The following is a 23,648-nucleotide window of genomic DNA, read 5'->3' on the forward strand; positions in this document are numbered from 1 at the left end:
TGCACCCGGCTCACCACATCCAGTATACTTCCGAGCCGTGGTTGTAGCTGCCAGTCACATGCCGATTACAGTCGACTAGCGACCCTGGGCGGACTAGAGACTGACAAGGCATGACGCTCTAGATTCTAGATTGGTGCGCAAAACCTCCATATGTTTTGAATACCTGTACAGTATGTTAAGTGAAAACAACATTAATAATGATCCTCGCACCGAGCTTGCCCAGCAAGAGGCCAATTTATGCAGGAAGTTTCACACTAACTTTGGTTTATTTTTATGGAGCTGATTTCACATCATGACCCCAAAATCCCACGCAGATACCACAAGTTTTTGCCTCTACAGTGTGTTTCCGTGTCCTGTAGAAGGAACTGTTCTGTAAAAGTTACAAGGGCTAACCGTACAACCTTCGTGATAGCATCTCTGCCGTATGTATGGACTTATTTCGCACCGCACGTAAACAACCGTGCTAATCGCAGGTGCAATACGAATGGCCGAAAACAACAAACGAAAGCGTTTATTCCTTATTTGCTGGGTGAACATTATTGACAGCAACATCTGGATTGTGGGTTCCGAGTGAAAGTGAAGCACTCACGCAGTGGTATTTACTCATTTTTTATTTTGTTAAAACAAGTTACAATAGAAAAACATGATCTCAAGCTATGCTACGCAGGTCTGTGAAGATTTAAGCATGTGTTTTAATAAACATAAAAATCCAGAGTGGATATTATGAAGACACTGTACAAAGTAAACATGACTATGATTTTCTCATTTTGAAACTCTGCAAAGTACCGTTTACAGGACACGTCTTGTGATAATAGCTCCTGGTGACACAGAACGTAAGTTTGACAAGTCCTGAAGACATGGGGTTCACGTAAAGCACAAGCTCACTTCAGGCCAGGCGATGGGGCCAAAGAATAAAAAGTCAACGCCGTCTTCCTGCTCAACACGGGCCTGAATCAGTGGTGGAAATTCCACATTCCTATTGCAGGAAGTGTGTGCGATGGAAAAACACCATGCAATTGAATCTGGACGGTTTGAGTGGTTTTCAGACTTCAAAAGCTCTTCCGCCTATGTCCCCCTCTGGGTTACACTGCTAACAATACTGCAACTTTATAAAAACATGGATATCAAAACTATTTGGGCAGCTGCCCTCTCTGCATATGTGAAACGGGAATTTTTCTGCAGTTGAACTTCATAACGACATCATCCCTTATGTTCACCTATGCAAAAGGTATATGGCAGCCCAAAAAAAACTTTTAGCAACGATGCCACTATTCCTTCAGTTTTTTTTGTGCGAGGCACGGCCTCGTTATTAAACACATCACAAGTTTCCTTGGCAAGACATAAAATTCATGCAAACACTTTTTTTTTATAAAAACAAACTACAGAACAGTACTTCCATCCCATGCTAAAAAATATAACAAAGACTGTGCTTTCTCTAACACATCGAGTTTTCCTTTTCATCTCTCCCTCCAGCGCCGCACAGACATTGAAAGATTACCGAGGTGAGCGGGGGTGGCCATGGGGTTGGTATATTTTCTTGCCCTAATCCCATATGGTCGATGAGCCCAGGCCAGATATTTCACTTGTCGGTACCAATAACTGAGAAATGTGGTAACCATTTGAAATGAGTGGATTATCAAATAATTTGCCAATGTATTTATATAATCTCCAATTGCTGCTCTGGCCCATGGACTAACAGACTGTGTGTCCTCACTCGGTGACGTCCAGTGGCTGCAGTTTGACGAGGCAAGACGCTCCACCTCAGCTTTTACATAATTTTAAATGTGCAGAGTTCCCTCATTCTACTCTGATAGTCCCATAACCCTCCGCAAGCAATCCGTGATGTGGACTGCCTCGCCCTGTTCAAATCCAGGCTCTAAACCTTACTTTTGCTCCCGTGACTCCCCCTTCTCTACAAAACACGCCCAACATTTCTGTACAGCGTCGCAAAATGTGGCGGCATTCAGACGCTACATCGATCCAAACAGTACTGTGGGCACTATAATCGATTCTCACACAGACGATTAGGCACCCATCGTGAGCATACCAAAATTTGTTTTTAAATCGATGAATCGCGATATACCTGAAGATAACGAGTTTCCACCAGACCAATGTGCCTGAGAAGCTGCATGCGCTGCGTTGCGCCAGCGTCATGGACAAATCGGTGATGAAGAAGCCACTCCCATCGTGTTCCAGTGGCCCAATGAATCCACCTGCACGCGTAATCACCCGATACTGGAAAGGTGGCATTTCTGGCCTGCTTTAAACTGGCGCCACGGCATTTGCAACCGGTGACATCCAGCCCTGGTACGATCGCTTCAGCCACCTTGCGTGCACGGCATTAACTTGCTATTTGGAACGAATAGCGTGCAGTGTCCCTGCCTGGTGGACCACATAACGTACCTTGATGCGTAGTGTGTGCCGTACAAAAGTAATATCATAACGAGCGTGACAACTATGCCGCGCAGCGTACCATAGTCATCGCCTGGAGCAAGGGCCGATGCAATGGGGGGGGGGGGGGGGGGGCGGGGACGAGCATCGTTGATGTATTAAATCATTAAAAAAGTAAACATTTTGATGACATGAACATAAGATGCTTTTTGATTATCTTCATACTTGGTAAAAACTTGACAATTCATATTTTAAGAAAAAGTCTATACAAGTACAGTACTAAAAAACTAAAATGTTGAGATCTACAAGATGAAGACAGAGAGAAGGCACGTTTTTGTCACCTCTCTGTGCCACATCAGCGTGCTGAGCCAAGATGCCTCACCGGCCCAGATACTCGTTTATAGACATCAAACCCACATCTATCCTGTAGGTGTCGCCGCCACACCAGCAAGCCTCACACGGGTCACCACTCAATTCAAAGTCAGGTCCACAAAGCACCAAAGTTACCAGTTCTCATCACGGCCAGGCTACCCCACTCGGCAGGGCGGCGGAGCACGACGCCAGCCATGAGAATTGGACCTCGTGTCGTTACAGTGAACGTCTCTCACGCAATTCACTCGCGACACCACGGTGACACGAGACTCGTCGCTCGCGCGAGTCGCTGCTCGAGACAGGAGAGCGAGCGCGCTTTGGCCAGCGGAACGGCGCCTGCAGACGTTGCGCTTTGCGTCGGCGAGAGCCACCGCCTCCCTAGGTGCCATCTGTCACACGGGGGGTCGGCCAGCAGGCACACGGAGGTAATCGCCAGATCTTACGTGTTAAGGTGCGAGAGAGACCAGGCAAAATCGTAAAAAAGCACAACTTGCACGAACCTCTCTCGCTCGCCCCGGGTCACTCCTCCCAGGCAATCACACGCGCCGCGAGGTGACAAGACGATGGCTGCTCGCACAGCCCACGACACCTCCCACTCCGCCAGCCCAACCGCGCAGCGCCAGGCCCAGACGCGCTCGTAATGATTCAACGGCATCGCTGGCGAGTTCGGAGGCCAAGGCACCCACCACCCGTTCAGCCAGCGCTCGGGGTCAACAAGCGGTACCCATCGTAGTACAGCCACAATAGTAACATTTCTATTTTTGTTGTATATACGTCATAAAATAAATGGAAATCGTCATAAAGGCTGGGTTTAAAGACTCCACACGCTCAGAAATCTCAGCGTCTCTTTGCGTTTCCCATTTTTCACATTGCCTCCACCGCCAGGGCAATGCTGCAAGCCTGAGATGTTGCAATGCTTAGTGTTAGAAGCTTAATTCTGCTGTTTAAATATAATGCTGCTAACTTTAACACACGCGCGCATGCTCTACATAAAACGCTTGATATAAAGTCTTTGACGCGTGTTTTGCGTCTCTTCGCGGTGAGGATATCGCGCTGCCAACACAATGCAGGAGAAGCACAATTCCTCCGTGCGGTGTTTTGGTTTAAAATGCCAGCAATTGCCTCTGCTCACGGGCACAGTGCATTGTGGCCTCAGGATGAGCATGTCAGATGGCGAGTGTGAGGAATGGCAAGTATTTAAGGCAGCGGACAAGTGTGTCAGATGGTGGGCGATTGTGTGAGATGGTGTGCGAGTGAGATGGTGGGTTTGGGAGATGGTGGGTGTGTGAGACGGTGAGTGTGCGAGATGGTGGGTGTGAGATTGTGGGGAGCGGTAGTGTAGTGGTTAGGGCTACACTGCGCTATAAACCCGGTGACCCGGGTTCGATTCCCGCTCACGGCCAACACCAGTGACGATTATCTGAACCGGTCCTGGGCCTCCCCTAGGTCGACTCAGCCTCAAATGAGTACCTGGTGCAGTGCGTAAACATCGACACTGGGGAGACAAAGGCGATCGGGCGTGGTGCTGGCCACCCACCCCCTCGTGTACCGTTCCGGCCTTCATAGGTGCTCGCTAAAAGCACTTGCCCCTACAGTCTGTTAAGGCTATACGGGGGATCTTTGTGTGAGCTGGTGGGTGTGTGAGAGATGCAGAGCGTTTAAGACAGTGGGGAGTGATCGTGTAGCAGGTAACGCGGCAACCCGAGTTCGATTCTCGATCACGGCCAATATCAGTGATGATAATCTGAACCAGTCTTGGGCCTCTTCTAGATCAACTCAGCCTTAAAGTATCATCTGGTGTGGTGGGTGAAAATCAGCACTAGGGAGATAAAGGCGACCCCTCGTCTGCTGTGTCGGCCTTCATATGCTAATGGAACTTGCCCCAACAGTCTGTTAAGGCTATACGGGGGATCTTTGTCTTTTAAGACAGCAGGCGAGTGTGAGAGATGGTGGGCGAGTGTCCCAGGTGGTGAGTGAGTACCAGTGTCACAAACGAGGATGCCTCATTTAGCTGAAAGAGTGAACCGGATTAACAAAGGAGCCCTACAACTCCATGCTGTCTCGCATTACAAACTCTCTTCCACGTGCAGGCTACAGTACAGCTTAAAAAAATAAAATCATAGAAAGAGTTTTTATTTCATGTTTGCAGTGAACCGTTTTTAGGCAACATTGAGTAAGGTTTTATCGGTGCAACAGTGGTAGTGGAAGGCCGGCTGGCGAGCACAGCCGCTGGGTCGATGAACACAAATTTCAAGCGTAGATTTTCCGCACCAGATGTAAACAGGAGGAGGAGAGGGCCCCCCCCCCTTCCAGCTGCATGGTGGCGCCACCGTCGCAGCGCCGCCAGTTCGCGACGCGCCCGCATCGAGCGCGCGGCGTTGTGCGACGCACGCGTCGTCGCGAGTGCCCAGCCGCCACGAACGTGGGGACAACGACCGCCATTGGCGTCGAGCCGTTACCCCGCTGTTCGGCGCCTGCCCGCGCAGCCTGCTCCGCCGCCCGGCCCGGCCTCACAGCCTCACGACGGCGCACACGTTCCTTCGGAAGCAAGAGTCTTTGTACAAGTTTCTTTTCAAGTTTTTTTTTGCGTTTGTGTTTTTTCAATCTCGGCGGTTTTATCTCAAACCGTTTCTTCCTCGTCGCGCTTACAGGAAGAGTAAAACACCGTCATGAGCTAACCGTGGGTTGTTTTGATTTTTTGTTTTGCTTCCTCTCACTGTCTCTCGACGCGGAGGGGAGTGGGAGCAGCGTGGCCGGAGGGGCGGTGCGGCCGGATGCCCGGCTAGACGCTGGTGTCGAGCTGCACGCTGCTCAGGTCGTGGAGGACGTCCGGGAAGGAGGGGCGGTCGCGCGGGCTGGGCGCCAGGCAGCGCTGCAGGAGCTTGGACACATGCGCCGGGCACGCCTTGGTGGACAGCGGCTTCAGCGAGCCCGACTGCACGGCTGGGGGAAGTGGAGAGGCAGCGCAGAATGTGAGACGCGCGGGGACTTTCCTGGAGGCTTTCCCAAACAAAACAATGAAGAATCCTGCATGCGCGTGGATTCTGTTTAACGCTTCCAAAACAAGCGCGTCCTCGTAGGTTTACAATTAGCAACAACAATGTTACTTTCCGATCCACACAACGAGATGACGTTACGCGCAATAACATCATCTCGGGACGTCATAAGCAATGGAATCAACTGCCTTAGCCGCGTTAAATCGGCAAGTTTTTTTTAGCAAACCTTTCATCAATTTGGTCGGTTTCCCATAGGGTAAGAAGGTCCCCAATAGTGATGCAACGTTACACCAATGTCCCGTGTATATTCCGTCATCTTTAAGAGTTATTGTGACCCCAAACTGCCGACCCTGCTACAACAATTTCACCCTTAGTTGGAAAGAATAAAAACAATTAAAATGTCTATCTTGTACAAAAGTAGGCTTCCCACATTGCCAGCAGACTCCATTCACTACATCGAGTCTTAACTACACCGCCCCATGAGACGTACGCTTTGTAAACCTTCATGACTTAACGTGTTATTCAATTTCCAGCTGGGTCGAATGTAACTGCCAACCCACTTCTGGATGAGGGCCTCCCTCTACCATGTGGGTCATGGAGGGGTGCGAGGCAGGGGGGGGGGGGTTAATTGACCATACTTCACCACGTTGGGCAGGACATTTAATTTTGAGATGTGCCCTGGGTCACTGGCACACAGCAGCCAACGACAGCAAAGGACATCAGGTGGTCTTAAAATCCTGTTTGGCAGCAGATGGCACGCCTCGGCGGCGATTCTCTACAGGCACACCATCAGGCAGCCGTGGGAACCCAACCAAGTGGCTCGCGCTGACATTCACCACGAGACCCTCCGCACAAGATTCCCTTCGTCAGCAGAAGCCTCCCACTGATGACGGGGAAATTTAACGAGGGACAGAGCGAGAGAGAGAGATGGCGCGCTTTTGTCCAGGCATTTTCACAGACTCTCCGGGCTGACACGAGCAACGAAAAACCAATCAGCCTTTAATCCACACACTGCACAGCTCCGAGCAAATGGTGCGAGATGGCGAGCGAGCAATTGGATGGGGGCAGTCCAGCAGCCACAGCAGCGCCGGTCAATACTCTACAAGCCTACATTTAGCTGCGCTGCGTTTCGCTCCGACAACATTTCCTGAGGGTGTCTCGCCCCCTCGCGCCGCCTGGGCCGACGCCGCCATGGATGGAGAAAACACGGTGACTCTGACGAGAACCACATCCCCCCGCCCCCCCTCGCCTCCTCCGTCCCCCCGTCCCACACCCCCCGTCCCCCACTCTACGTCCCCCACCGCGCTCTGCTGAACAGCCAGAAGCGTGGAGTGTGTAGTGCGTGATTGCTGCTCGGTCCTGCGGAATTAAGCCGATGCACTTTGCACACGGCGGCGAAAAGTACCGCTTGAACCAAATGGCCGGACGTGCTCAGGTAAGAGAGTGTGTGCCTCTTGAGGTGGTTGGATGGGCTTCACGGAGCCGGCAACACTGGCAGGCCGGGTTCGAATCCAGGTTTCACCAGCTCGTGTGATTAAACCGGTTTCCCGGGTGGTCTCAGCCCAGTCACCAATGATTGCTGGCCAGGGGCGGAGCCAGGATGTTGACTTTGGGGGGGCTGACTTTAATATTCTGAGATATCCAGTGTATGTTTTCCAATGGGCGCCATAAATGTATAAAACACGTTTTATTGGATTTGAACGCGGAGTTTATTAATAGGCCGGAGCCGCTGATGTGGCTAATAAGTTCGATAAGTTCGAAAGGCTGCCGCTCAAGCAGCCTGCAGGGCAGCACAAGGTGGCAGCCTGCAGCATTTTGCAGCAGCCGGATATCCGGTAATCCCGATTACCGACTTTTCCAAGATTTCAGGGGGGGGCTAAGCCCCCTCCCCAGCCCTCCCTGTGGCTCCGTCCCTGCTGCTGGCACGTTGGTCTTCTCCCAGTTTGGCCTACAATAGCTCCAAGGACTAAAATACGTTCGCGGTTTGATTGCCATGAAGTGAATACTTGCCCACAGCAGGGCACGCGAGAAGTCAAGCCGCCACCACCACCCACTATGGTTAAGAGGAAATTGCAAGGACCTCAGAAGTAATTCTGTGATGTCCTCTTCCCGATGCCGTTATCCAGATTAGCGTGATACCACAGTGCTTTCTGTGAGAGTTCCAAATGGGAGGGTCGTTGTTTAACGGTTCATCCCATGACACTGGGGAGCAACTGGAATGTATCCTGGAGGGCAAACTAAAGGAAGGGAAAACGCAGCTGTGCCCCACCCCCCCCACCAGCACTCTAGTCAGCAGGTGTGCTGTTTTGCTCTTTTATATTCCTGTAATTGCTGCTCCCTTTATTAACCCCCAGGTCACCCTTGTAAATGAGATAGATTCATCTCATTGCTTTGACCCGGCCTTAAATAAAATAATTAAATATGTACGAGTGCGCGCAGTGTCGTTCGCACGCACGGGCTCGATGCGCCGCTCGATTGCGACGTTGCAACAGATTTTGTTTATCACGAAAAAAGTTTGTTTGTATTTTGGGCAAACACGTATTGTCTCTGAACTGCCACGCAATGCGGCGTGACACCACCCCCCACTCCCGCCCCAGTGAACGAGCGCGGGCACGACGTGGCGGGCGAACCTCGGAACACCTCCTCGTCCTTGAGCTTGGCGTAGGGCAGCTCGCCCAGGGTGCACACCTCCCACAGCAGCACGCCCACGGCCCACACGTCCGACTTTGTGGAGAGGTCGCCCTCCGCCACCGCCTCCGGCGCCATCCAGCGCAGAGGGATCAGCGCCTGGCGGTGCTCAAAGTATTCGCTGCACACATGCGTGTGGGGGGGGGGGCGGGATGACACGTGCACAGTGGGGGGGGGGGGGGTGGGTTACACGACATTGGGTGGAGGAACGCACGAGTGGCAACGCACGCATGGGGCGATGGGAAAACCGAGGTGCGCACACACACACACACAGACCAAACACAAAGATGCCCCCCCTGTATGGCCTTGACCGGACTGTCAGGACAAGTGCTGTTAGCGAGTAGCAGCACCTATGGAGGCTGTCACGGGCACACCACAAGGGGGTCGGTGGCTCGGAACACGCCCGGTCACCTTTGTCTCCCCAGTGGCGATGTTTGTTACACACCACACTAGATGATCATATTCTTGGTTCTTTTGGTAAAGTCCAATAGATAGAAACAAAAAATGGAGAAAAAAAATTCTATCTACGTGACTTTACCGAAAGAACCAAGAATATGAATACCAGTAGTAAAAATTCACACTAGGTACTCATTTGAGGGTGAGACGACCTCGGGGAGGCCACTGACCGGTTTAGAGAATTGTCACTCGTCTTAGTGGGCATGAGTGAGAAGTAGCACAATGCGCTAACCGCTGCTCCACCGCACCGCACGTACACACATGCACGCACACACGCAGAGACAGATTTATGTCGGCATACACAGATGGCCGGGCCACGCATAGATGCGCTTGCTGTTGTTATTTATCTCACATTACCGTTAGTGTCAACAATTATGGTGTCCTCTCGCTCAAAAGAGCAGAGGGTGGTGCTCTTCTCTCACGTTGGCCCTGAGCCAATGATTCAAATTCAACATTCCTATGGCAGGGCCAAATCTCTCCATGTAAATATAAAGTCTGAACATTTGTTATTGCGCACTGTTAAGAGACCCGTTCATCACGAATGCGCCATGCTGGTCACACACAGTTGGCACTTTGAAACACTGCTTCAAGTCTGTTGCAAAACTGGCTCAGACCCAAGGATCAACGACTTACTGACGTCCCACAAGGCGGTGCTCATTTTGTCAACTCCAGTGGGGTGATGCTGATGATGATGGGCCGAGTCTATCCATCGGAATAGCGTTTATACATAATGCAATGTGCCGGCCACATTGTATACGTTTGCTTGTAATACAAATTAGGTTATTTCATAATACACTTTGTGATTGTTGAAGCGGTTGTGTTACTCAATAGCCGCTCATAGGTAACTAAGCTTAAGCCAATTTAGCAGCGATCTAATCAGACCGCATGGCGTGTAGCAGTCTCCAACCCTTATTGTTATCCACTCTGTCTCCATGGCTTTTTTATTTATGTCATTGCCCAAAACATCACCTGTTATATATTTTTCCCTACGAGGTCACAGAGTTGTTGACGTATGTGCCGAGTGTTCTTGTTCAACAGCGTCCTTCCAAATGTGACTTGGATGCCCTGCGCCGGTGAGCCCACGACGGCCACCCAGCCACGGAGATCGAGCGATGCCACCGATAAACAATGGCATCGCACGACCATAGAACACAATGCTAACCGCACCACTGACCGGCCGGCAGAGTGGCAGCGTAGTGTAACACTAGTGCCGTGCAGTAAGAAGTACCTGGGTTCGATTCCTGACCTCGGGCACGTTTGTGTGGAGGAGTGTTTTATGTTCTCCCCCTGTTTGCATGGGTTTTTTTCTCGATTCTCCAATTTCCTCCCATAAGCAAAAACACACACACACACACTGTAGCTGATAATGGCCAAACATCCCAATGCTGCAAAATTACCCGAAAATTACTCGATTGAGATTGCACAGCAGCAACATCTCTCCCTGCTGTGAAAATGTGGCAGGGCCCTCTTGAAAAAGGGTCCTGAGAATCAATGAATCATTCCCGGGGGCCAACAAGCGTGATATTAATAATAAATAACTGCAGCGCCAACACTCCCCAACAATAAACAACAAAGTGTGAGAATCATCGGAGCGTGCGATACTTTGCTCTTTCTCTCGCTCTCTTGGTGCATCTGCGTGGGATTTACGGCGTCGCCGCCCACGCACTACCCCGCCGGTGTTTTTAATCAGCCTCGACCGCGAGCGTTCCTGGCCCCGTGCGGAGCGCGTCGGGGCCGCATTACGGGAAGACAATGCGGAACAGACACACGCAGCTCTTATCTTGTAGATACAGCCCAGTGCCTCGGCTGTGTACCGGCCATGGTTTTCCCAACACGGGCTTAGACGCTTCATAAAGAAGAATAAAAAAAAAACGAGACTTTAAAGTGACTTTCTGGCGTGTCGCCAATAAGCGCTTTGGCGATGCCGCTCTTACTGTGGCTGCTGTAAATTTGAATGCAGAGTCAATGGCGGGGATGTCAACGGCAGTGCTATGACCGAGTGCCGGAATGAATTTAAAGTCTTTTTATTGCTCCAAATCGTGTCGGACATCACGGGACACACAGCCTAGGTACTGGGTCTGTGACAATTCACCCTCCGGTGATTCAATAAGTTTTCCATCAGTGCGCGTTACCTGCTATGGACATGTGGTTTTGGTGCTGGTTGACCAGCACCAACATGGGACTTGTCTGGGGTTCAGCAGGGAGCGGGGTCAGCATCATCGTTAGACAAAACATCATCTCCTTCTTCATCATCACTCATTGGTTCCTCCACCCATGTTGAAGACTCGGGTGTACCAGACACTCACTGTATCATCTCAACCACCACACTGCAGGTCACCTCACTTCTCTTTCTGCCTATGTCCTCGCACTGCTCCACTGAGGCTTTCCCTCCTCTCATTTTCTCTTTTTCCCAAGCTTTTGAAGCCTTTCGGCCTGTGCCGCCACGGCATGGCGGTGGCAGCACAGCTCGCAAGGGGCTGCGCACTGCATGGGAGGCGCGGTGTAAGTAACAAACAAGAGATGGCAATGACGATGATGACGACAACGACGATGACAAAGATGTTATTGATGATGATGATAACAATTACGACGACGACGATTCCGACCTGCTGTAGACGTCCCTGCTGAGGCCGGGGCAGGAGATCTTGACGCTGTTGTCGGACGACACGAGGCAGTTGCGCGCGGCCAGGTCGCCGTGCACAAGGCGCTGGCTCGACAGGTGCACCATGCCCTGCGCCACCTGCACACACACGCTCAGCTGGGGGCACGCGGTGGTCATGGGGGAAGGAGGGGGAAGGTGACAGGGAGGCAAAGGGGGTCATGGGGTCAGGCCAGAAGTTTAAGAACAAAGCGCCTCCCCCCCCTCATTCATCAAAATTCACCGAAATGTAACTCCAATTAACTTTTCGATTAATTTAAATGGCAAACCCAATGGCTGTCATACAAGACAGCGCGACGTGACCATACAACCATGGTTAGAATGGGTTAATAGAGCTTTAGATAAGTCAACCCATCATTATCCTCGGTGTAGAATAAGCAACACTTTGTGGGAAGTCAACGGTTGGCAGTACTCTGGAGACACGGTGTGCGTGTCATAGCGAATGGGGTCCCGCTCATATTGCTGCTGGTGACGATCTTCGGCCAGCGGCTGTGGGTCATTGGGGTTTATTAATAATAAATCGGCATTTTGCGACCCCCACTGCCACTGTGTAGCATATAATTATGTGCCAGGGACTCTATGAGATGATAGGACAATAGTCTGAGTCCATAATTGACAATAAGTAACGGCAAAGCAGTTATAAGTGACTCAGAATTGCACGCAGTTGCGTACACAGTACACAACTTCCCTGAAGGCAAACACCTTCAGCGAGCGCGATGCCGATCACACACGGTTCGAATTCGACCCTCGATCGATGGCTGTGCCATCGCCGCACACGCGTCGAATAAAAAGCAAGGGACAAGTCCTTACTTACTAACAACTCCTCAATCATTTTTCATTGCTGGAAGGGTTGCCCCCCCTACCTGAAAATCCTGGCTCCGCCATTGCGTAGAGGTACAGTATAACAATGGATTTGCTGCACTGCCCTCTGCTGGGCCCACCATGTAATGCAGCAGCCTACAACACCTGGTATACATGGTCGTCACCCATCCAAGCACTATCCAGGCCCAACCATGCTTAGCTTCTAAGATGTGATGAGATCCGGGTGATCTGGTTAATGGACGTACTGTACGTATTGTTTATTGTATTCACAAGCCAAAGTCATCTGGAGATAAGGCTGGTCGGTGTGGGTGGCTAGGGAAAGTGGGAAGCACAGAAGTATAGTGCAATACCGCATGCAGCTGTTACTGCTGCTCACAACGTAGGGGTTACACACGCCCCATCGACATTCAACCGAGCGACCGCCACCCCCTCTCCACCCACCCCCCCCATCTGCCAAGGTCAACCGCACTCCCACCTTCTGCTGGGCGGTGAGCGGCTTCATTTTGATCTCTTTGTCGTCGCCTCTGGATAGCTTCAGGTACTGCTTCAGATCCCCCTGGAAAGAAAAACCCCACGAGCAAGCGAAGGAGTCCAGCGTTTGAATTCCGTTGCAGATAATGGTTCAGCAGAAGTAAAAAAAAAACAAATCGAACCATCACACGGGAGTAGACCAGGTGCGCTGGATAAATAATGAATGTCAGTAACTAAAAACGTCATCATCAGCCACGATCCATCAACTGCTGGACGAAAGTCTGTTTAAGCCGTCGCCATCTCTCCCGCTTGTTGGGACGCAAAGAATAGATGATATACTCAAGGTGGAATGCAAAGAATGGTGACCATCTAGAATGAGTGACAACGGAAGGGTGGAAGGAGAGGGGAGAAGAGTAGGATACAAACTGAATGGCCGACACACCGGCTGGTGCCAATATGGCTGGAGTGGCTAGGGCGGCGCAAGGCGGGGGGGACGCTTGGGGATAAATGATACCACTATAAGTCACAAGAGATGAGTATTGATCTCACAACAAAATAGATTTCAGAAGATCCCGTCAGATACATCACGTTTTTGTTCAAGTAAAAAAGGCAGTACCAAGCGAGTTGATGGTCTCGGCCTGATCACAAATGACTGCGCACAAAAAAGCCATCACATTAAATTTGGTTCTGCACTTAATTTGGCTAAATTCCAGCTCCCAAATTAAAAAAATACTGCTTTGACTGTCGTGCGATGAACATTCATTAAATGCAGAAACTAAATTTAATGTGATGGGTTTTTTTTTCTGTGTGCAGTCATTGGTGTCCGGGGCTGAGGCCATCAGCGCAGCACAGATCTGAGAACACAGTTTAATCACAGGCTGCTGAAACCTGAATTCGAACCAAGGTTTCCGGCTCAGCGCTCTGAGACGGAGAGTCACTCGACCACCTGACTTTCTGCTTCAAGAAGGGCACCACGGTGGAGAGATGTTAACTACTTCGCATGGGATATAGGAGGTTGTGGATTCGTTCCCGTCCCTGATGCCTGTATATTTGGAGCTTGCATGTGATCTCCCTGTGGTAGCGTGGATTTGTCTCCGGGTCCTCCGGTTTATCCCTCCAAAATTTTCACGCAATAACCCACTTTGTTGAGCTATCATTCGTGGCCAGGTTGCTTCTGAAAAAGAGCTACATAGCTTAGTGGGCCTTACCTTGTAAAATAAAAAAATAGTTTAGTTTAGAAGCCGACAACACTGCTCTCCCTCTCTCTCTCGCTCATCCGCACGGACTCACCAAGTCCGTGTACTCCAGCACCATCTGCAGAGGCTCCTTGCAGACGGCGAGCAGCCGCGCGACGGCCACGTGGCTCGCCTTGCCGAACAGGTCCACCTCGCGCTGGAACTCGGCCTGGGCGCGCTCGTCGCGTGAACCCAGCGCCTTCACCATGGCGACCGTCTCCGCCTCCGCCGCCGGTGCTGCCGCATCATCGTCGTCGTCGTCGTCATCGTCGTCATCCTCCTTGCCTCCCGCTGCTGGCAGCGTCAGCCCCGCCACCTTGGCCAGGTAAACCTCGCCGAATTGGCCCTTGCCTGCTCGCGGGAAACCGCACGCGCATGCACGACGAGTCCATCGGTGAACGGTGGCGCACAACTATAGGCAGGAGCCACCGGTTTGCAATCGTGGAAGGAGGCGGGGGATAACCTACTCTGCGATGGGTTCGGCGGAAATACCTTAGGCCTGAGACTCGTGATGGATGCAACGAATCCCAGGCGTAAGAATGCATGTTTTCCAGTTGACGCTAATTATAGTTAACACCAAGATTCGCTCACTTTACACTTAGCAATTAAACTGTAGCTTTGTAATGTCCACTTCCAGACCAGACAAGAAAAATGATAAAAGACACAAAATGTGAGCGGGGAGCATTGTTTCCCGGCTGGTGGCCTCGCACCGAGCAGCGTAATGCGCTGGATGCTCTGCTTGGCCACGGTGGGGCGGTCGTGCAGGCTGGCGCGCTTGCCAGGCCCGGCCGTCAGCGCAATCTCCTCCTCCTTCAGCTCCGCCACCGCGTCCCCGTTCTCGTGCAGGGGGTCTCCTGACGAGAGACGACCCACACAACCGCATAACCGCACCAATGTGGGACGATCACACGAGCGCCTACCGCTGTTGTACAACAGCCACGTGTTCACGTAAACGAAATGACTTGCACAATGTTACGAATGCACGTAGATATGCACAAACGCATAGATTAACGCTCCTTGTTACTCAATAACTACCACCTTTGTTTACACACTGCACCAGGTACTCAAATAAGGCTCGGTCAACCAAAGAAAGGCCCAGGGACGGTCCAGATCATCGCAACTGATGTTAGCCGTGGCAGAGAATTAAGCTCTCATTGCTAGGTTTGTATCAGAACTTGAGATTCAACACGGTACAACGCACACACAGGAAAAAACATAACAACACACACGGTTAAATGCTTATCTTACTGTATAACCACTGCAAAAGACACGGCAATCCACCACCAGGGCACCACTACCGCGTCACCTCCACAGCACCACTATCACCACCGCACCCCACCGCCACCACCACGAGAGCACCACCGCCACCATACCGCCACTGCTGCACCACTATTACCACAGTGCCACCACCGGCACCATCACCTCCACCGCAGCATCACCTCCACTGCAAACCACCATCACCATAGCACTGCCACCACCACCATCAGAGCGTCACCGCACCACCACCGCCGCCGCCCACCATTGAGATGTTCCGTCTCCGGCTCCCCGGTGCTCGGCTGCTTCTTGGAGCTGCGAGACTTGCGCCGTTTCTTGCAGTAGAGCATGAGGCCCAGCACCATGATGATGTAGGCGACGGCCGCCCCCACCGACAGCCCGATCGTCTGGATCATCTTGTAGGGGGACACCTGGGTTTCCTCGGTGGGGGGCACGGTCAGTGGGCGTACTGGGAGGAGGAGGGGGGAGGAGGGGGGGGTGCATGGGGTGAATTTTCTCCAGACCCTCCCAATCCCTCCCACACACCGAAATACCAAATTCGCCAAACGTTGTCAATAAAGAAGGGCCTTACGTGAAAAGACATCTTTAAGTGAGGCTTTCATGGGTAAATAAAAGAATGGTTATTGTATTTCAGAGCTGCCACGGTGGTGTAATGGGGTAGCAAGCAATTTCAGGCCTGTAGCTTTTCCCCCTTGTTTGTGTGCCCATTGTGTTCCTCTCTTTGCACGACACCCTTGGCTGCAGCACCGCGGGGGGGCACGAGCGCAGGCCCCTGGCGCCCGAGTGGGCCAGGGCTAACGTTTCTTTATGCTAATCCGCCGGCGGCACGTATTACACGACTCCACACCTAACCGTGCACGCTAATCCTCAGGCAGATTTATTTTAAAGCGAGGGACACGTGGAAAAATAAAAAAAAATTCTAATTCACCCATTCTGGACACGTGCCACTACGGGTAAGCGCCGTCGTAGTTTACAACAGATGGGCGGGCGGACGGGCGGGTAAGCGGGCGAGTTGGGGTGCCTAAGCGTGCGGAAGGTCAGAAAAGTTCAATCCCGGCCCATCATTCCACTTTGCGAAAAGCCAAACTGCGGCATTCGTACGGATTACACTCGTCGCCCGCACCATGAGGGATTTAAAATTTGGACCATCGTCTCACGAGCGGCGAGAAGCTCACAGAGCAGAGACGCACCTCGGCTGGATGTTTACCGTCGTGGGATCATCCCCGGGGGGCGGGTCCCACGTTATTGGCACGGTACCAAGGTGCGCACTTTCACAACCCAAGAATCGCGTTGGCGCCGAGGCCACAATATGAGAATCACAACAACGGCGGCAGCAGCCGGTTGACGGAAACCGACAGATCGATACGGGTCGGGCCGGCCGCCGTACCGACAATGTAGAGGTAGGCGTCGTGGTGCTTGATGTTGCACTTGTTGCCGGCGATGCACGTGTACCAGCCCGAGTCTTCGTTACGCACGTCCCGGATCAACAGCGAGCCATTGGGCAGCAGCTCCACCCTGCGATGGGGGCATCAAAAGGGGCAGGGGGTTGGGGCAGGGCAGGGCAGGGCAGGGTGGGCGGGGGCACCGGAATGCTTTTGTTATCATCTGCCATGCGGTGCCGAGAGAACATTTTTGATGTGGTCAGTGCTGTAGATGAGATGGACGTGTGTGCAAGATGGAGGATAGGGTGGAGGAGGATACAGCATTGGTGGTGTGTAGATGGGTGACCGCCATCCATCGCTATAGTGGACCTATGTGCCGTCCCAACCCGCAAGTGGCCAGCGGGAAAAGCAATGGTCAAATAAATCACCACGACTCGCACCGTATGGGGAGGGCCCTCATCCAGCAGTGGATTGACAATAGGGCGGTATGCAGAGGAGCATCATGGGAGGGATAAGCAGGGAAGCGGCGTGAATTCACCGCACGCAGGACAGTGGTTTTAGCATCCCAGCCGGCCCAGCCTCCCCTGCCAGAACTCGTCTGACAGATCACTTCACCTCCACCCCCAACAACACTCCCACCCTCGCACCCCCACACCCTTCCCCCTCCCAACACAGCCACTCCAATCGACTGCAGCCTAAGCGAGCTCCACCGCAAACCGCACAGCGCCTCGGTTGTGCCGAGTCGGCGAGATGGAAGATCCCATCGGGCTCTTCGCCATTACAGACCCTTCCTGACGGGGGAATGCGACGCGTGTTTTTCACCTGCGTGCGCGTCTGTGCGCGCGTGTACGCGCGCACGTGTGTGCGCACACGCGCGCGGTGGCGGTGGGAGGTGGTGGGGGGTCAAGCTCCGGAGAAGGGGGCGGTGGCGGTGTTGGCTCAGTGCCATAACACGGAGCATTAGGCTGCTGAGCCGATCAGCCTCTGCGGGAAGCCCACGCCCTAAACGCATTAGCACGGGGAGTCCGAGACACGGGCTTAGACCCCCGGCTAAGTTGACACGATGGCACGCACGAGGTGATCGCAGCAGGCGCTACCTGTCAACAACATCGCCGTCGTCATTGACGTTGCCTGTGTCAGGGCCATGGGAAGACCTCCTCCCCAAGCTGTCGCCGGCACCCTCGACACGGACGGGGGGGCAGCACGAGTTGGCAGCGCCGGATGGGGGCAGCTCAAGAGGCATCGTCGTCATCCATTGTCAACCACGATCTGTTCACGATGTTGAATGATCCAACAAGCGCCGGCACACAATCCGATCCCTTTGCTAAATCTCCATAGTGAGCATCCTCAAATCGTTGCTCTTGACCATCGGCCATTTTTTCACATCTCTACATGATCCACCAACCCTGTCCTCCAAAGCGCCGGATCGCAGGCGCGCGCCAATAAGTCCACCGACAATGATCCACGTCGATAGTCCAGCAACATTCACGGAGCCCGGACACAAAGAACGACGCAATCCAAAACACAAACAGCGCAGGGGTGGCCCAGTGGACAAGGGTCAGAGCAGTGAACCGGCACCACTGTTAACCTTCTGAGTATGAATCCTGACCTCGACGGCCCGTGATGAAACTGCATCACACCGGTGCCCGCGGTAGCAATGGCTGCACGCAAAATAAATCGTATTCAACGTCTGTTTTCATTGAATTCGGAAAAAAAATTCCCAAGCGTCGCTTTGACCGGCACGCGGCGAATATCGCCCCAGCAGGGCGGGTGGGAGAGTGCGGCGCCTCCAGTGTTGATAGTGGTTCACGTGGAGAAATAGTTCTGTAATATTCAATTCTGTGGGCAGAAGGGACACAATGCTCTATGAGAAACTTCTACGGACACCGTCTCACGATGCGAGGCTGCCAGCACATAAAATACAATGGCGAAGGGCCAAAAAATTAGAATAAAACCCAAAAAGCCAGAGAGCTCTCGTCTTCGAGAAACGACGTCGTGTTAGGGGCTGTCCAACACGAGTCTCAAGCTTTTTCAGTGAAAAATAAATTGCGCTACAAAAACACGTGATGACAGCATTCCAGTGACATCGTCGTCCAACAACACGACCGTACGCGCGGTGCGCCGATACAGCTACAGCACTCGAGGGCGCTACGGCGACCGTCGCCCGAGAGTCACTTTAAAGTCTTGTTTTCTCACGAGCAAAGCTCCGACGGCGCGGGGCGCTCGGGCTGCGTCGCGTTTTAACGAGCGCGACTCAACGCGGTAAGACAACGCCCGGCGCGCGGCGTCGCGCACCTGCGGAGGTGGCGGCCGCGCCGTCCGCGCCCCGCCGAGATTACAATAGGCGGCTCTCGCGAGGGAGCGCGGCCCGGAACGACGCGAGTCGCACAAGTCTCCCCCGGCCGCCGGGGCAGCCGGCGAAAGCGAACGCTGACGGATGGGAGGGAGTGTAACGACGGCGCTGATAAAAATAGATCTTTGCGAGCGTCGCACCGTGCGCGCGAGGATCAATCGCTTTGGGCACATGCGAAGAGAACGAGCCGAACACTCGAGGCAGAACATATTTGCCCAAATTTGATAAATGACTCGAAAATTAATGAAATGGAATAACCAAAAGCAACATCACCCCCCCCCCCCCACCCACCCTATTGGCAGGCCGAGTCTGCATTGTGCTGCCCAGGGACAGCTGCCATTAGGAGGTCCCCTCGAGACGTCTCATTACGTTTAGTTACGGGTGCAATATAAATACCAGCATCATCATTAGAACACTCCTCAGTGCCCATATCACCATGCAAGTGGAAGGGGCAATGTGTACAGCCCATTTTCAATCCACTGCTGGATGATGGCCTCCATGCACCATGCGGGCCATGTGGGTTATTAGACCGTATACCACCATGAATGTCGGTCAGTGCAGGCAAGACACACAGACTTTAAACCATAGAAACGCAGTGCACCAACCAAAGCCAAAATCCCCTGTTTAGCCTGAACAGACTGTTGGGGCAAGTGCTTTAGCCGGCACGGCACGCGAGGGGGTGAGTGGCCAACTCCATGCCTGACCGCCGTTGTCTCCCCAGTGGTGATGTTTACACATCTCACCAGGTATTCATTTGAGGCTGAATCGAACGAGGGGAGGCCCAGGACTGGTTTAGATAAATATCACTGGTGTTGGCCGTGAGCAGGAATCGAACTCCGGGTTGCCAGGTTCGTAGCGCAGTGCGCCAACCTATACACAACCGCTCTTCATGTAAGCACACGCAAAGACAAAGATCACCCTGTATAGCCTCAAGCACACACACACCGCTGAAACTGGTCAAGTGCTGCTCGCGCAAGACAAAGGAGCACCACTGCAGCAGACGGCCAAAGCGCTGCGCACCAGCGTGGCGGCCTCAACCCCATCGCCACACAGCGCCTGTCTGCCCGAGAGGCGCTAATCCTGCACCTCTGTCTGGCGCTCTGTGTCACGTTCACGATCGCTGCACGCAGCCTCGGCGCGCTCTACACGAGGGAGGCAGCCAGACTAATTTGTGCGAGTGGCTGCCACCCCCACGTGATGCCGCGGTGAGCCAAGACCCTTGCCACATGTCCCAGTAACCCCGAAGAAAGACAAAGATCACCCGTGTAGATTTTAACCTGAAGAAGCAAGTGCTGTTAAGGAGCGCCTACACAGGGCGGCACGCCGCACGAAAGGGTGGAGAGCCCAACACCACGCCCGGCCGCATTTGTCTGCCCAACGCTGATGTTTACGTGCCGTGCCCAGGACCAATTCTGATGTTAGCCGTGGCTACGAATCAAATCCAGCTTGACGAGATCATAGTGCAGTGTGCTAATTACTGCGCTGCCATTCCCCACGCATATGTTAATTGCTCCCGCAGGGCTCTGAACCCCTGGAACCTCCCCGCCTTACCACCACCAACCACCACAATCGCCGGTCTGAAGTCTCAATAACAGCAGCGGCGGTTAGCCAGGCAGGACCCTGATGATGTGGTGGTTAAACAACTGCCACCACTCTCTCCTACGCAATAATTACCATATTTATACAAACAGGCAGAATTTGACATGAGGTTTTGGAGAAACGGTGCAAGTGTGAAAACGGATTTCTATTTTATTAAATTAATTAACATTCGTATTCCCAAGGAAAGCCTCACAGCGTCTTGCTAAGTTTCGCAGCAGGGGGCGATGGACGCCACATGTTTCCCCAAACAGGTAATCTGCGGGAAATGACTTAAACTTGGTAAAAACTACATTTCCACGAAGTCGCCGCACGCGGCCTCTACCCTTCTCTCTCAATGACACCACGGGATCCTCAACGTCCGTCGTTAAGCAAACGGTGCACGGTAATTTTATGGTTAACGCGCCCGCGGTTTAAACTGGGGCGGCCCGGGTTGCTTAATTCGAGTGCCTGGCGCAACCGTACAACGTGAACAATGCGGCAATTTCGAGCCTCCGAATTGTCGAAAAGCATATTCTGCAATTGATCAGTCATTTTACACCGGATTACACCGGCTATAAATATGGCTACAAGTCTGCCAATTACGCTCAAGGATAAATCTGACCGCCAGACTTGTGCGGCTCCCACAACACCAAAATGTGAATCACGATGAACAAAAGCGTTGAGAGATTTAAGTGTCGGCCGCGCCACGTGTGCCTTTGTTGGCGTCGCGACCGAAGCGAGGGAGCGGGAGGCGCGGCTCTGGTGCGCAGAGAAAGAGGGGGCGGCAGCGCAAGACGGGGGGTGGCATCTCAAGAAAGCGGGCGGAGGTGGCAATGAACAAAGGTGCAGCGTGCGGGGGGGGGGGGTTTCAGAGAGCGTCTGAAGATGGCAGTCACCATCAGACGTGATTATATCCGCTGCTGGATGAATGCCTCCCCCCCCCCCCCCAAGCACATCGTCAACCTCTTGGAACTGTGATGCGATATTCTATCCTGCTCCTGCCCCGCGACGTGATCTGATTTGCTCCATCGCTGCGGTGGATGTCGTTCTTGAGCGACTTCCCTCCTGTGGCTGCCACTTGGTCGTGGGACTGGACCCACCGGCCGTCGTCCCTCCTAGCCGTGACGTTTCCCGCCCAAGCCCTACTCACTCTTCCTCACAGCAAACACGATGTCTCTAACCTGTGTTTGTTCTAGAAGCCATGTGTTCCCGGTTCCCGTCTCTCTAGAGACAGAGGGCAAGCAGTAGGCGACTTGACATGGTCTTTGGTTCTTTCGGTAAAGTCACGTAGGTATAAAATAAATTAAATCACGACGTTTTGGAAGCAACACAAGCGTCCGTCATCAGGTGGAACAGCCACAGCAAGAAACAAATTGCTGTAGTGATACAAATTGAGCAATCATTGGAAGGATGTTATTAACCAGGTAAAACCTTAACTGCTTTATAGTTTGCCTTCATATCCGCATCTCCAGTTTCTTCAGCCTTCTACCCCCCAGGCCCGCTCACTGCCCAGCCCCGGCATAGTGTCGTACTTGCGATGCAAGTGGCAGAGCTCCACTCCCCCTACTCCACACCCCCACCCTCTCTATCTCTCCTCCCTGGCTCCTTCCCCCTCTCTTGCCTTATATAGCCTCTGGTCACAAGCATCTCTTTTGCCCACTATAACAATTTGTTTCTTGCTGTGGCTGCTCCACCTGATGACGGACGCTTGTGTTGCTTCCGAAACGGCGTGGTTTAATTTAGTTCATTTTCTACCTACGTGACTTTACCGAAATAACCAAAGAGTATGGATTACTGCAGTCACGAAAACTTCAGATCTAGATTGACTTGACATAGCCCAGTGGGGTAGCACAGTCACCGCGAGTTTGCACAGGCTCGCTCGTCAAATCCGGCAGGCCGCCCCCGATTATGACTGCGGCGAGTACTAATCAAGATGTTTTATGCGCCGCCTGCTTTGCGGCGGACGCTTAAGATCCCCTGACGCCATTCGAAATGAGAAGGCCACTGTGAGCCTGCATAATGGTCAAAATCTGGCAAGTTGAAAAATTACCTGCAAATTACTCGAATAGGGATTACACACGGCGGAAATCATCGGCACCTCCTGGCAGACCCATGCCCGCTTGCAGCCCAGGTGCTTAGTCACCTCGCGGTGCACAGGGGCAGCTGCCACTGGGGGTGCCCATTCAAATGTGACGAGGTGAGATGTGTTGCAAATCGCTTACCACGCGCAAAGCGCCCTGAGATGCCCCGCGGTTAAGGAGGGCAGCACGATAATTTTACTTTAAGTTTATACAGCGTCAGTCATGGCAACAAAATCCCACAATGCGACACTAAAAACAAATCATTTTCATGAGCAGACAAGCAGGGTGATCATGACAGAGATGGGCAGCGGGAAACAAACGCGCAACATGAAATTCAAGGGGCAGTTGAAGATAGGAAGGGCAGCACACGATGGCACAGCAGCACCACAAAGGGGGGAGGAGCAGCAACAGACAGTGGAGCAGCAGGAGACGGCGGGGAGACGGCCCCGTGGGCAGCGCCGGAACACTCTCAAGGCGGCGATGACGATGATGATGATGGCAAAATGGTCCCACTCTAGCCGCGTCTTGCGTGGCCTTAATTACAGCATTGAGCTGTTGGATGCGCGTGCCTGGGCGAGTGTCGTCAGGAGCGGTGTGCTGCAGCGGTGAGCGCACCGCACTACGAACCCCGGTGACTCAAGTTCGATTCCCGCTCACCCGAGTTCCAGTCCCGCTCAATGCCACCAACACCAATGACAATTATCTGAAGCGGTCCCGTGCCTCCCCTCGATCGACTCGGCCTCAAATGTGGCGTGTGAGCATAAGCACTGGAGAGACAAAGGTGGTCAGGCATGGTGCTGGCCACATCACCCGCTCGTGTGCCATGCCGGCCTTCATAGGTGCTCTCTAGCAGCACTTGTCCCAGCAGTCTCTTGTGACTACAGGAGGA

General features: G+C 52.8%; 1 protein-coding gene across 2 annotated transcripts in view; it reads right to left on the reverse strand.

The window, feature by feature from the left end:
* Nucleotides 1-593: 593 nt before the first annotated feature.
* The window catches only part of PTK7 (protein tyrosine kinase 7 (inactive)), a 93,169-nt gene continuing 70,114 nt past the window's right edge, over nt 594-23,648 (reverse strand). For both annotated transcript variants that reach the window (XM_076067660.1, XM_032955995.2), the window contains 8 exons: nt 16,753-16,880; nt 15,610-15,813; nt 14,801-14,944; nt 14,146-14,441; nt 12,860-12,940; nt 11,510-11,661; nt 8,390-8,568; nt 594-5,706 (listed from right to left, as the gene is read on the reverse strand). In XM_076067660.1, the coding sequence (XP_075923775.1) occupies nt 5,546-5,706; nt 8,390-8,568; nt 11,510-11,661; nt 12,860-12,940; nt 14,146-14,441; nt 14,801-14,944; nt 15,610-15,813; nt 16,753-16,880 (1,345 nt within the window). In that variant the 3' untranslated portion in view covers nt 594-5,545. The remainder of the gene's footprint in view (nt 5,707-8,389; nt 8,569-11,509; nt 11,662-12,859; nt 12,941-14,145; nt 14,442-14,800; nt 14,945-15,609; nt 15,814-16,752; nt 16,881-23,648) is intronic.

The sequence above is a fragment of the Petromyzon marinus genome, chromosome 17 (genome assembly GCF_048934315.1).
Source record: "Petromyzon marinus isolate PM22_M1 ecotype Great Lakes invasive population chromosome 17, UKy_Petmar_22M1.pri1.0, whole genome shotgun sequence".
Classification (NCBI taxonomy): Eukaryota; Metazoa; Chordata; class Hyperoartia; order Petromyzontiformes; family Petromyzontidae; genus Petromyzon; species Petromyzon marinus.